This window comes from Pimephales promelas, chromosome 21, assembly GCF_988280905.1.
Source record: "Pimephales promelas chromosome 21, fPimPro1.hap1.1, whole genome shotgun sequence".
NCBI classification, from domain to species: domain Eukaryota; kingdom Metazoa; phylum Chordata; class Actinopteri; order Cypriniformes; family Leuciscidae; genus Pimephales; species Pimephales promelas.
The window spans coordinates 7,392,433-7,405,318 of record NC_142789.1 but is presented as its reverse complement, the minus strand read 5'-3'; the positions used below and the strand labels follow the sequence as shown (position 1 = coordinate 7,405,318).

Genomic DNA, 12,886 nt, shown 5'->3' with positions numbered 1-12,886 from the left:
AAACATGTTGAATATATCCATTATGCATTAAGTCATAATACATTATTGAGCAGTGTTACACCCCCGCTCCTTCTGGAGCTCAGTTTCTTTGGAAAATTCTCCCCTGCCATAGTATTAATGTCCCCTAAGCTCCCCCAGGAGCCCAATATCTCTAGGTAAGTTTCGTCACTGTCGCAGCAGTGATGTCACCTCTGCTCCCACAGGAGCTCTGTTTCTCTTATTTTCTCCACTGCCACAGCAGTAATGTCACCTAAGCTCTCGCAGGAGCTCTGTTTTTCTGGCTTATTTCTCCACTGCCGCAGCAGTGTTATCTACCCGCACCATCGGCCTCGAACTTCGCATTATTTTGGTAGGTTGTTCGTTGTTCATTTGGCAATTTTGGGGGAGTACTATGTGTTCGGGCCAAATTCGAGCTCGGAGCCCTCCCCTCAGACAGCATGCCAAATGCGCATACTACTTTACTCTGATCAGATTATTTGTAAGTGTGAACTCTATTTTGTTATTCGAGAGGAACACATTCAAATTATCTATCAATCATCACGTCATTCCAATCATCACGTCATTCCAACCAGCTTTCAACAATCAGTAATCAACATGTCTACCCAATTAGCAAAATGAGTGGAGACCCATATACTGTATATACACAGTCGACTTAATTATGTTTCTAGACAGTTTTCAGCAAACCTCCACCACACGTCTCCTCGCACTCCTCTGGTTACTTTCCTGACTAGAAATGGGGGGGGGGGGGGGCTATAGTGCGGCCAATATAAATACAAACCGCATGAACACAGAACACAACATCACATGCAGACAGAAGAATGTACGGCATGAGCGTCAAAACCGCACGCTCACACAACAAGACCGAAGAACAACAGAAGACAAACTAGAGTTTTCAAAAAGTACAAACTTCGGTATTGGTACCGAAGTATTGGTACCGAACTTCGGTATTGGTACCGAAGTACTAAAATGTAAAAAATGTGACGCTTTGAGCGCTGTTGAGCGGAATCATAAACACCTCTGATTGCCCAGTTTACACACGCTCTCATCGGATATATCTGTGATTGGTTACAATGATCAGCGCTTCAAAAACATGTAAATGTAAACATGTTCAGACGGGAGCATTGATCATTGTAGCCAATCACAGACATATCAGATGAGCGTGTAAACACAATGGCCAACCAGAGGTTTTTATGATTCAGCTCAAAAGCTCTCAAAAAAACTCACAATTAAAAAATTTCCCAACACAGAACCAAAACCAAACTAGACCAAAGTGCCGGGATCTGAATACCATGCTCCGCATGACAACAGGAGTGTTAAAGCTCTGGCACCAAATCAAGAATAAACAGACCGAAGTGACAGAACCCTGACAATTTTCAAAATATCTTCTTTTGTGTTCTATAGAAGCAATTCTGTAGAATGCAATTTCAAACAAAATCAGGGCAAGATGAAATTAATTTGGAGTTTGTTGGCAGTTCGAAACTAGCCTGGATGCCAGCCCGAACCCCGGCCACAACATTTAACAATGACAAAACCAACCACATGACAGTTTAACTTAATTTTATGTCAAGTTGTCATGACAAAGACAGGTTATGATGTTTATTTTTGCTCTATAATATTTATTCTTTTTAATTTAGTATTTTGAGACAATTTGATTGAATTTATTAATATTTATGCAATATTTAGGGTCTATTTGTGTGTATATATATATATATATAAATATATATATATTTTTTTTAAATATTAATGCAGTATTTTTGTTTAATATAGAGTCTACGCTTCAGAAAAAAACATTTTTTGAAGAAAATTAGCAACATCTGATTACAGTATAGAGAAAAAGCGTAGAATCATGGTGTAACTATGACATGTACAGCTCTCTATGGAGAGGCATGTGAATTCCCCAGCTGTTTATGAACACTTTTTTTTGATGGATTTGAATATATAATTGAAACAATCTCAAAAACTATTTCTTATTAAAATAAAAAATAAATAAATAAATAAATAAATGTGAATTTTTGTGTTTTTGTCAATTTCCCATTCATTTCCTATGCTATGGGGGTCATTTTTGACCAAAGACCAAAATCGTGACACATTTTTTACGACCACTTAGCATGCTCGGATCATGAACTCAATTTTTTTTTGTGTTCACATACCATGCCAGAAATGTCACCAAGTTTCGTAACATTCTGATGAAGCTGTGATTTTTAAAAATTCAAAACAGATTTTTTGTAGTCTGAATTTATTTGTGTTTATGTGTATAAAAGTGTGTTTGTATGTGTGTGTGTGTGGGGGGGCGGGGGGTAAATTTTTTGCACTCTTGATGTTGTAGAGTGTCACCCCTTTACTGCGGTATACTTCTTTTAAGAATCGTGGCCGATTTGTAGATTGTACAAACAAAAATTCATTTTTTTTTTGTAAATTTCACATTCATTTCCTATGGGTCAGTCATTTCTGACCGAAGACCACGAGTGTGACTATCTTTTTTATGACCACTTAGCATGCTCGGATCATGACCTCAATTTGTTTTTGTATTCACATACCAAATGCCAAAAAAAGTCAGCAAGTATCATAACCTTCCAATGAAGCTGTGATTTTTAATAATTCAAAACAGAAAATGATTCGGTCAGAAGTGACTGAGGACCATCAGAGGGTTAAAAAATATCATATTTGCATTCAAAATGTCATTACTGAGCGAAAGACACTTAATGACAGTTGTCATAAACATGCATAAAGATTACTTCATATTCAAGACATATGTCATGTCATGGTTATGCAGGTGTCAGTCTTTTGCACAACCCTTCAAGTAAAGTGTTACCGTAAATAATGACAGAATTTTAATATTTGGGTGAACCTCTATATGAAGAGTTCAGATGCAAAAGCCTCTAAATGCCATTTGAAATTTTCTTCTTTAAAATTTTCTTCTTTAATGATGATTTTTATCAAAGTTGTATATTTAAGTTCAGTAATTTCACTTAAATAGAAATGATAATTACCTATTAATAGTTATTTAAGTGAAATTACTGAACTTAAATATACAACTTTGATAAAAATCATCATTAAAGAAGAAAATTTCAAATGGCATTTAGAGGCTTTTGCATCTGAACTCTTCATATATCTTAAAATTACAGCTAAACCATTGATTGAAACGGATTCAACAACTGCTTTCATGAGATTATACTTGATAAATATTCAATATCCCATGATTCCACTGTGGCCCACATGCGTAATCCTTGCCAAACAATTTTCAATCTCTCAGTCTGTTCTCTATTCAAACAGAGCTGATACATTATAAAGATGAGGTCATTCGGTTACTCAAAATGAGAGAAGCGTCTCTTTTTACTTTAAAATATACACGTTAGTTTTCGCTAAACTGGGCTCCACAGGCAAACAATGACTGCTCATTTATGCATTTATTTTTATTTTTATTTTTTCTATAATAGGAGGTTCTGAGGCAGCTGCAAAGCAAACTGGAGCAGGAAGCTGGAACTCTTGCCTCTTCAGGCAGAACTGATGTACTGGACCAGCTCAAAGGTACTGGAGGAAATTTATACACTTCTCTACATTGCTGTCACAGTTCATTTATCTGTAGCATTTGTATATACAGTATACTATATATATATATATATATATATATATATATATATATATGTGTGTGTGTGTGTGTGTTATTCCTCAGTTATTTAATTTTGTTTTTGATAAATGTTCAAGATATTTTGCAAAGTATTTATTTGAATAACTTCTATACAATATCACAGAATTATACAGGAATTGATTTTACAATTGATTTGGTCTAATTTTTAAGTTACACAGTCTTTTACACAAATCATAAAAAATAAATAATCATTCCTCTAAATGATTTCAGTTAAACACAAAGTTCTTGGGATTTCTGATGTGAATCTCTCTCGAGGCCATGCCACAGAATCTCATTAAAGGTTTATTTTCTTCTATTGAAGCCATTATGTTAGTGATTTAGTTTTGTTTTTGGGTCACTGAGCATTCAAGACATGAAAATATACAACTGTTCATGTTTTTTTTATTATTATTATTATTTAAACAGACTGTATTTGTCTGTTATTTCAGCTTAGTTAAAGACCTTATCAAATGACCAATTTCTGCAGAAATTGATTGACATTATTAGAGTGCACATGATTTTCTACATTCAATATTGTTTGGCAATATTGTATGATGTACAGTCATGCCAATAAAGCAATTTTGAATTGAATTGAATTCTACATTTATAAACCTCATTCTGAAATATCGGAATGGGAACAGAGAACTAGTTCTGAGTCAGATCTGTTATATCTTCTCAAGGGAAATACTATAGAAATGAAATAGACTATATCACCATGTGGTCCTGCGCCAGTTGGATGGCCTGGTCCAGCGACGTTGGGCGTTGGCACTGGAACCACTGCACTGTCTTCTTGGGCAGTTTGAAGATGAACTGCTCCACCTGGTTGATGACGTTCTCGACGTCGCCTCCATCGGCCATGAGCCATGTGCGGCAGGAGTCCCGGAGCTGTCCCATGACGAATGGTCAACTGTACTCTTCAAAGCTCTAAACCTTTGTCAATGTTGTTCAGGGGTCCGGCCGACCCGCTGAAGGATGGCGCACCTCAGATCTTCATAGACCAGTAGATTCTGGACTGGCAGTTGGTGGACGCCTATCTGCGACTCCCCTGACAAAAACGGGATGAGTCCGTTATGGGCCATCCCCGGGCCTCTGCCGACCTCTCAAACAGGTCCAGGAAAGCCTCCGGATCATCCTGGGGTCCCATTTTATTAAGAGGCAGGGGCGTGGCTGAGGTCGTAGCTGGAGGGGGGACGCCCTGAATCTCCCGGTCGAGCCAGCTCCGGAACAGCTTGCGGTCTTCTTGCTGGCCTTGGAGAAGCAGCTGGAAACGCTGCTCCTGCTTTACGGCCAGCAGTGCTTGATGTTGCTCCCTGCGAAGACCCGCGAGCGATTGGATAATGTCTGCAAATGACGTTCCTGGCGGGGACTGCATGGCAGCGGTGTTCTTCTTCTTCCCGGGTTTCGCCACCAGTGTAGCAAGGTTCGATGGATGTGTGGGTGGGTGAAGAAGAAGACAGGGTCGGCGGGACTGGGACTTGCACTTTTAGTCACAAGTCCTGAGTCCTCTCTCACCCGACCTCTCTTTCACCGCGGCTTATATGCTGTCTCTCCATGCCAATCACTGCAATCAGACAAAGGTGTTCATCATCTGCACTTTACGTACTTACTCACCGCATTCCTCTCTCGGTACTGACTTCACAAAACCACGCCCCCCTCGCCACAATTGGATATATTGGAGATATTTTTGAGTAGTCATTGTGATGCTGCAGCATATATTTACTGTCTTCTGAAAATAACTCAACACACAGCCATTTTTGTCAAAATAGCTGGCAAGCAAAGTGAGTGCACCCTTAGTGAAAATGTCAAAACGGTGTCCAAAGTGTCAATATTATGTGTGAGCACCATTGTTATCTAGCACTGCCTTAATCCTCCTGGGCACGGATTTCACCAGAGCTGCACATGTTGTTGCTGGGATCGTCTTCCACTCATCCATAATGACAGAGCTGCTGGATGTTAAACACTTCTCCACCTTCCGCTTTAGGATGCCCCACAGGTGCTCAATAGGTTTCAGGTCTGGAGAAATACTTGGCCACCTCATCATTAGGGTTGGGTATCGGGTTTTATCCGATACCAGTACCTACTCGGTATTTTTTAAATGGTTCCGGTGCCTAAACGGTTCTTGGAACGGTACTTAAGAAAACAATACCGCACACACTTTGTCAAAAAATAATAAAACCCCTTTATTTACAGGGCCAAACTGGACACAATATTAACTTACAATAGTAACATATGGTAATAATAAATAAACCAATATAAAATAAAAGTTCATATTGACATAATATCAAATAAAACAATATTATATTAAACAATGTAATTATACTAGAGATTAATAGAGATTACTACCAGGGTAATATAATATCAACATGGCTACAGGTTTCCATGTTTTGTCTGCTTTAACTAGTCATGTAGGCTAAGTTATCTTGTCATTTAGTTAGGCTCTTAGCCAGTTTGATATTTCGTTCCCACTGCGTCTTATACGCAGCTTGAGTATATGAAAGAGAACGTCTCTGTGTAACCCATGTTCTCTGAATAGGGAACGAGCGTTCGCTGCCAAATATCTCACGCTGCCGACAAGTTTCTTTTTTCGGCATAGAACTCTGAGGAGCAGATGATGTGCGCGCTAATATAATATGACGACGTGAGCGTCAGCGCGGCGCGAATGGTGATTCTTCTATATCCATAGACAGTTGTTATTCTGACGCAAAATTTTACACGTGAAATGCAGCCAAACATTTCATGTGTACATTTCACGTGTGTTTAATCCCCTCGCTATCAGCAGACGTTCCGTGAGTCTCTCGCATATTGATAACGGCTCCCGGATGATCGCAAATTAGTTCAAATCTCGAATCTAGAGCGAGCGAGCAAGAGCGCGGGTGCAAGACAGATAAGACAGTGCTTCAATAAACTGTATAGTGCGCGCACGTCGGAGAGGGAGAGGGAGACAGCGAGAGACTGCATGTGTGCGCCTAATGCTACAGACTCAGGTATCGAAATCAGGCACCGAAATGTTCATTCTAATTCAGTCTGGTTACTACCGTTTACGTCAGAACCGGTTCCCTATTGGCACCGAGTTTCGGTACCCAACCCTACCCATCATCTACAACTTCAGCTTCCTCAGCAAGGCAGTTGGCACTTGGCGGTGTTTGGGGCAGTTATCATGCCGTTCAGCACAGTTTCTGAAGGGAGGGCATCTTGTTCTGCTTTAAAATGGCACAGTACATATTGGAATCCATGTTTTCCTCAATGAAGCGCAGCTTTCCAGTACCAGCAGCTCTCATGCAGTCCCAGACTATGATGCTACCACCACCATGCTTGACTGTAGGAAAGACAATTATCTTGGTACTCCTCACCAGGGCATCGCTACAAAATCTGGACACCATCTGAGCCAAACATGTTTAACTCAGTCTCATCAGACCACAGAACATGGTTCCAGTAATTCATGCTCTTGGACAGGTTGCTTTCAAAAAACAGATTTCTTGTGAGCTTGCCAGCTTCAAAAGAGGCTTCCGTCTGGGACGACGTCCATGCAAACCGACTTGTTGCAGTGTGCTGCGTGAATGTGAATTGTTTGAGCACTGACAAGCTGACCTTCCACTTCTGCAACCTCTAAAGGAATGCTGGCCCCAATCATGCGTCTGTTTTTTGAAGCCAGCTTCTGCATAGCATGAGGACTTGCAAGGCCTGTTCCAAGTGGAACCCATCTTAGGAAACCTCTGTGTGATCCTGGCCTGTACTGTAACTCAGTTTCAGGGTGTTACCAATCTTCTTATAGCCTAGGCCATCTTTGTGGAGAGCTACAATTTTAATTCTTAAATCCTTAGAGAACTATTTGCCATGAGGTGCCATGTTGAACATCCAGTGGTCAGTATGAGAGAATTGTACTCAAAGCACAAATTTGAACTGCCTCTAATACAAGATACAACATTCATAAACAATATTTATATTTAATATTTATATTTAAACAATATGAATGTAAGCCAGAGGAGAACTGGCCCCCGACTGAGCCTGGGTTCTCCCAAGGTTTTTTCTCCATCCAATCTGATGGAGTTTGGTTCCTTGCCACTGTCGCCTTGCTTTTGGCTTGCTTTGAGCTTGCTCAGTTGGGGTTATTTAGTGTTTAGCAATGTTGTTGATCTGTGTTGTGCTACTTTCATGTTATCACTGTGAAGCTGCTTTGATACAATCTGTATTGTGAAAAGCGCTATATAAATAAATGTGACTTGACAACAATTTGTATTGTCCTGTCAAGCGGACAAAAACATAAACATGATGAATAGGACATGTGACTTCGCATGGTTAAATGGCGTATAGCTATTATCACTTCAAGGTTCAAGGTAACATAATTATCCCTGAGGGCCAATTTAAATTACAGCCAGCAGTCACAGAAGCAGTATATAAATCATGCAAAAACAATAAACACAACCACAGAAAAACATAATTTAAATTTTTTAATAATTGTGATAACAGTCGGGATAAATTACCTTTTTTTTCCTGTTTGTTCTGCATCATATCAGACTATATCTGCGCCCGGATGGCAGCAACGTAAATTCATCCCACAAGGGATGACTAGGGTCAGCCAGAATGGCTCTCACCTTCTTCAAGGACCTGACCTTATACAGGTCATGTAGGTCATTTAAGGGTGTGCCAACAATTTTATTGCAAGCCTTCACACTACCTTGCATGCAATTTTTCTGTTTAATAGAAAGTGATCCGTGCCAACAGATAAAAGAGAAAGTGAGAACTGATTCAATAAAACAGGAATAAAATATTTCCATAAAAACAGTGTCAACATTAAAAATGCGAAGCTTGCGAAGAAAGTGTATGCGCTGATGTGCTCTTTTACACACAGCATCAACCTGGGACTCAAAGCACAGTTTACTGTCAATTAAAGTCCCAAGATATTTGTACTGCTGCACTAGTTCAACTGGCTGATTGTCCATCACAACAGGGGAAATGACGGTGGGATTTCCTCTAAAGTCGAGGTTTAGTAGCTTGTGTTATCCACTGATATCTTTAAGACAACTTAGGTATAATAATATATAATAATATGTATTTAAGGGCCCCAAAAACTCAAAAGGAATTATCAATTAATTTATAGGGAATCTTAACAGAATCTCTTATACGGCCGAGTAAATGACTCGTCCAGCATTCATTCAAATGAGCCATAACCTCTGTAGAGGATATACAGGGGTTGGACAAAAAAACTGAAACACCTGGTTTTACTACACAATAATTTGTTAGAATGGTGAGGGCCTCATTTTGCATCCAAATACAGCACCAATTGACAGATAGAAGTCCTTCACAGTGACCAGAGGGATTATGAGCCATTCCTCTTCCAGAACAGTGTCCAGGTCACTATATGATGCTGGTGGACTCGCTCCTCCAAAACACCTCAATAATATTCAGATCTGGTGACTGTGAAGACCATGGGAGATGTCACTTTCATCTTCATCAAACCCTTCTGTCACAAGTCTTGCTGTGTGTGTTGGTGCATGATCATGCTGATACACGGTTTGAGCATCAGGTGCTCATGATCCTCCAGAAGGGTTTGGTAGTGTCGTGTCCATCAAATACAATCAGGATTGTCATGATATTGGAGCTCAAACCATCACTGATCCACCCGTGCTTCACTCTGAAGATTGGCCGCCAGGCATATAGATGTGAAACCTCCAACATTGGCCAGTGTTTCAGTTTCATTGTCCAACCCCTGTACATATCCAAACTATAGTGAAACACTATTTATTAGCAAGGTAACTTAGATCAGCAGAGGTAACTCAGACCAGAGAGGTTCTAGTGTTTCTTCTTACCGTGTGAAAAAAAGCTTGGCTTAGACATATCCAACACAGAGCTCAGGGAGCGAAGGGCCTAACGCCGCCTTCACACTGGCAGTTGAAATCAGCTTCGTAATACGCAATACGTTCCCAACGGACGTCGTACTACACAGTGAAAAGCGTCGGACGCGGGTAGAACAAAAATGGCAGAGAGATTAAAGTTTGATTCTGTCAGTTCTGTATGATCTCTCTGATGAGGGTTATGCTGCGTGAGGAAAGTTGCTGAGGATGTTGACACGTCAGGTCGGCTAAAAAAATGTGAAATAGTGGTCAATAGTTCAATATCTACCTTCAATTTAATTGTATTAACTGCCCTTATAGACGTTAGAAAGTCATGAAAATAAAAAATGACATGACAACTTTTCGTTATAAAATCATTATTTATTTTATTAAAAGTTAATAATTCAGGTTTGGTTGTCAGTACCATAGCAACGCTCAACTTCCGCTGGAATTGTCGGATAGGAACCGTCCGTAGCTTTTGGCACGAGTTCAAATTTTTTGAACGCATCTGGATGACCAACGGACACGGTTTTCTTCGCACCGCACTCGGTCGGACCCGTTTCGGACCCATTCGCGTGCGGTCTGCGAATCTCCATAGGAAATGAATGACTTCCGGTCGTTTCGCAGCCGCATCGGAGCTGATTTCAACTGCCAGTGTGAAGGCGGCGTAAAGAACAACCCTCTATTATGAGAGAGAGGCCACTTTTCTAGCTCTACCTGCAATGATGAAGCTGTTTGCATGGAGGCCTCAGCAGGATGACTCTTGAAGAAGAGGAGGCCTGTCACAAATAGTAACTAATTATAAACAGGAAGAGATGGTCAGTTCATGTGCGCTCTGCACTGAAGTTTAAACTGGAGCAGCTACAGCGATATGTCACACCACCTTAACAACACCTTAACGCTTTAACAAAATTTTTTGTTTGATATGTCACACCACCTTAACAACATTTAACGCTTTAACAACATCTATTGTTTGAATTTTCATTATAAAATTGACAGTTTGAAAATTGACTTAATTTTTTTATTAAAAGAAAGTGCAAGGATTTTACAAGACGATTATTGTATAGAAAACATTGGGCACACATGAGATTGGGATTCATTAAAGATGAAGATCGAAAAATTGTCAAATCAGCCCTATTAGAGACAGAAGACTATCATAGTAAAATATGTACAGTAGATATTGTTTCCTGTACCACTCTTTTCAAAGTAAGCTACTACTGATACAGCTGAATACAGCTTAGTAATCCACAAATACAAATCCACAAGTACTAAACGAAAATTATAAAAAGCTTTGCCATTTTTTTCTTTTTTACAGAGCTGCATATGGACTTGACCAACTACTATGAGCTCAAGTATCAGCCTCACAACCTGCGTGTGTTTCCGGAGACGATGGCTAGCCAGGTAGGGGAAGGCGAGGAGAGACTGGGCCTCAGCAGAGCCAGGAGTCCCGTCTGTCCACCGTCCCGCCAGTCTTCATCTGCATCAGGAGAAGGCACGGCCATGCACCTCGGACACCCTCATCAGGCAATTGGAGAAGGCCGTGTCACTGCCCAGCACTTAGAGGAACTCTGTAAAGAGAGGTGAGATCATCACATCTTAAGACTGGTCTGGTTTAATCAAAATGTTCTTTTCCTTAAAGGGTTAGTCCCCTGTAAAAGCCAGTGGAATTTAGTTTAGGTCCCATTCATGATCCATAATTACTTGCTGTTGCTAGTAGTGGAAATAGTAAGTGGTAATATAGGAAATTGGTGCTCTCATTCTCGAGTAACTGGATAATAGTTTGGATTTACCCATGAATGCAAGATTATTCATGAACATAAGAGAAATAAAGGGAAAGACATTTCAAATGCATACTCACGGCCACTTTATTAGGCACACCTTGGTATTTGGAGTCACTTTTTCCTCAACTCTTCGTGACAGATTCAACAAGTTTTTTGAAATATTCCTCCTAGACTTTGGTCGATATTAACATGATAGCATCATGCCGTTGCAGCTGTACATCCAACCAAATCCCATCACATCCCAACTGTGCTCTATTGGATTGAGATCTGGTGACTGTAGAGGTCATTTGAGTATATTTAACTAATTGTCATGTTCAAGAAACCAGTTTGAGATGATTTGAGCTTTGTTACATGGTGCGTTATTCTGTAGGAAGTAGCCATCACAATATGGCTACACTATGATCATAAAGGGATGGACATAGTCAGCAACAATACTCAGATAGGCTGTGACATTTAAACAGTGCTCAACTGGTACTAAGGGGCCCAAAGGGGCTCATTCTGCTCAAACCAGTCTGGCCATTTCCTCTTGACCTCTGGCATCAACAAGGCATTTTAACCCACATGAAGTTTTTCGGACCATCTGTGTGAAAACACCAGTAGATCTGCTCGTTCTGAAATACTCAGACCAACCCGTGTGGCACCAACAACCATACCACATTTAAAGTCACTTAAATCACCTTTCTTCCTCAGTCTGATGCTCAGTTTGAACTTCAGCAGATCATCTTGACCATTGCTGCATCCCATTCGGATACTATCCATTGTAAATATTTGAAATTAGAATTAGTGTTTCTCAAATCATATTATATTGAAATGTGTATTCCAAAGATACCCAGATGGTCTACTTTTTTTGGTTAAAATCCAAAGTGCAGATCCGTGCACACTAACAGCTAATATTGCTTACAACCCTTCGCATATTGGACGAGGATTCATTTAGAACTACAAATATGAATTAACTGTACTTAAAATAATGCTATGGTATAATGCTCTTTTCAAAAGATGTAAAATAAATCTCTGATGTCCCCAGAGTGTGTAAGTTGTAGCTCAAAATACCCCACATATATTTTTAGATAGCATGTTAAAATCGTCACTTTTTGTGTGTGAGCAAAACGCTCCGTTTTTGTGTATGTCCCTTTAAATGCAAATGAGCTGCTGCTCTCACCACAGGGGGGTGGAGCTTGAAGAGCTTGTGTCCTTTTACCTCACACACACATGCAATGACAATTTCAAAAACTTATAACCTTTTATCTTCAAATCATGTTCAAAATCAGATAGAGATGGAGACTCAAGAGACTCATATTCTGTCTTGATCATCTATAAATTGTGTTCTCGGGGCCAGGTTTATGCAAATTGTGAGGTTAGTGATGTCACTAACCCAGGAGGAAGCTTGTGTAGTCCCTACCAGCCGTTTTTTGTAGTCCTTAAAAAGCAATTTCTTTAAAAGCAAATATCTCCCTTTGCTTTGAACTTTGAGCGTCGTAACTTTGCAGATGTTGTTTATGCTCAAAGAGTAGAATAGTGAAATCATAAACAACCACCCCTTTAAAAACTACAAACATGGCGAATGCGCGAGTCAGGTGTGGGTTTGAGTGATTAATTATCAGTATCTAACCTGACCAAAATATATTTATTCACTGTTTTCCACCTTA

General features: G+C 39.9%; 1 protein-coding gene across 1 annotated transcript in view; it reads left to right on the top strand.

The window, feature by feature from the left end:
* Nucleotides 1–12,886, top strand: part of apc2 (APC regulator of WNT signaling pathway 2) — a 54,692-nt gene that overhangs the window by 21,541 nt on the left and 20,265 nt on the right. Inside the window, exons 3-4 of the mRNA XM_039653578.2 lie at nucleotides 3,438–3,528; nucleotides 10,775–11,039. Of these exons, the coding sequence (XP_039509512.2) occupies nucleotides 3,438–3,528; nucleotides 10,775–11,039 (356 nt within the window). The remainder of the gene's footprint in view (nucleotides 1–3,437; nucleotides 3,529–10,774; nucleotides 11,040–12,886) is intronic.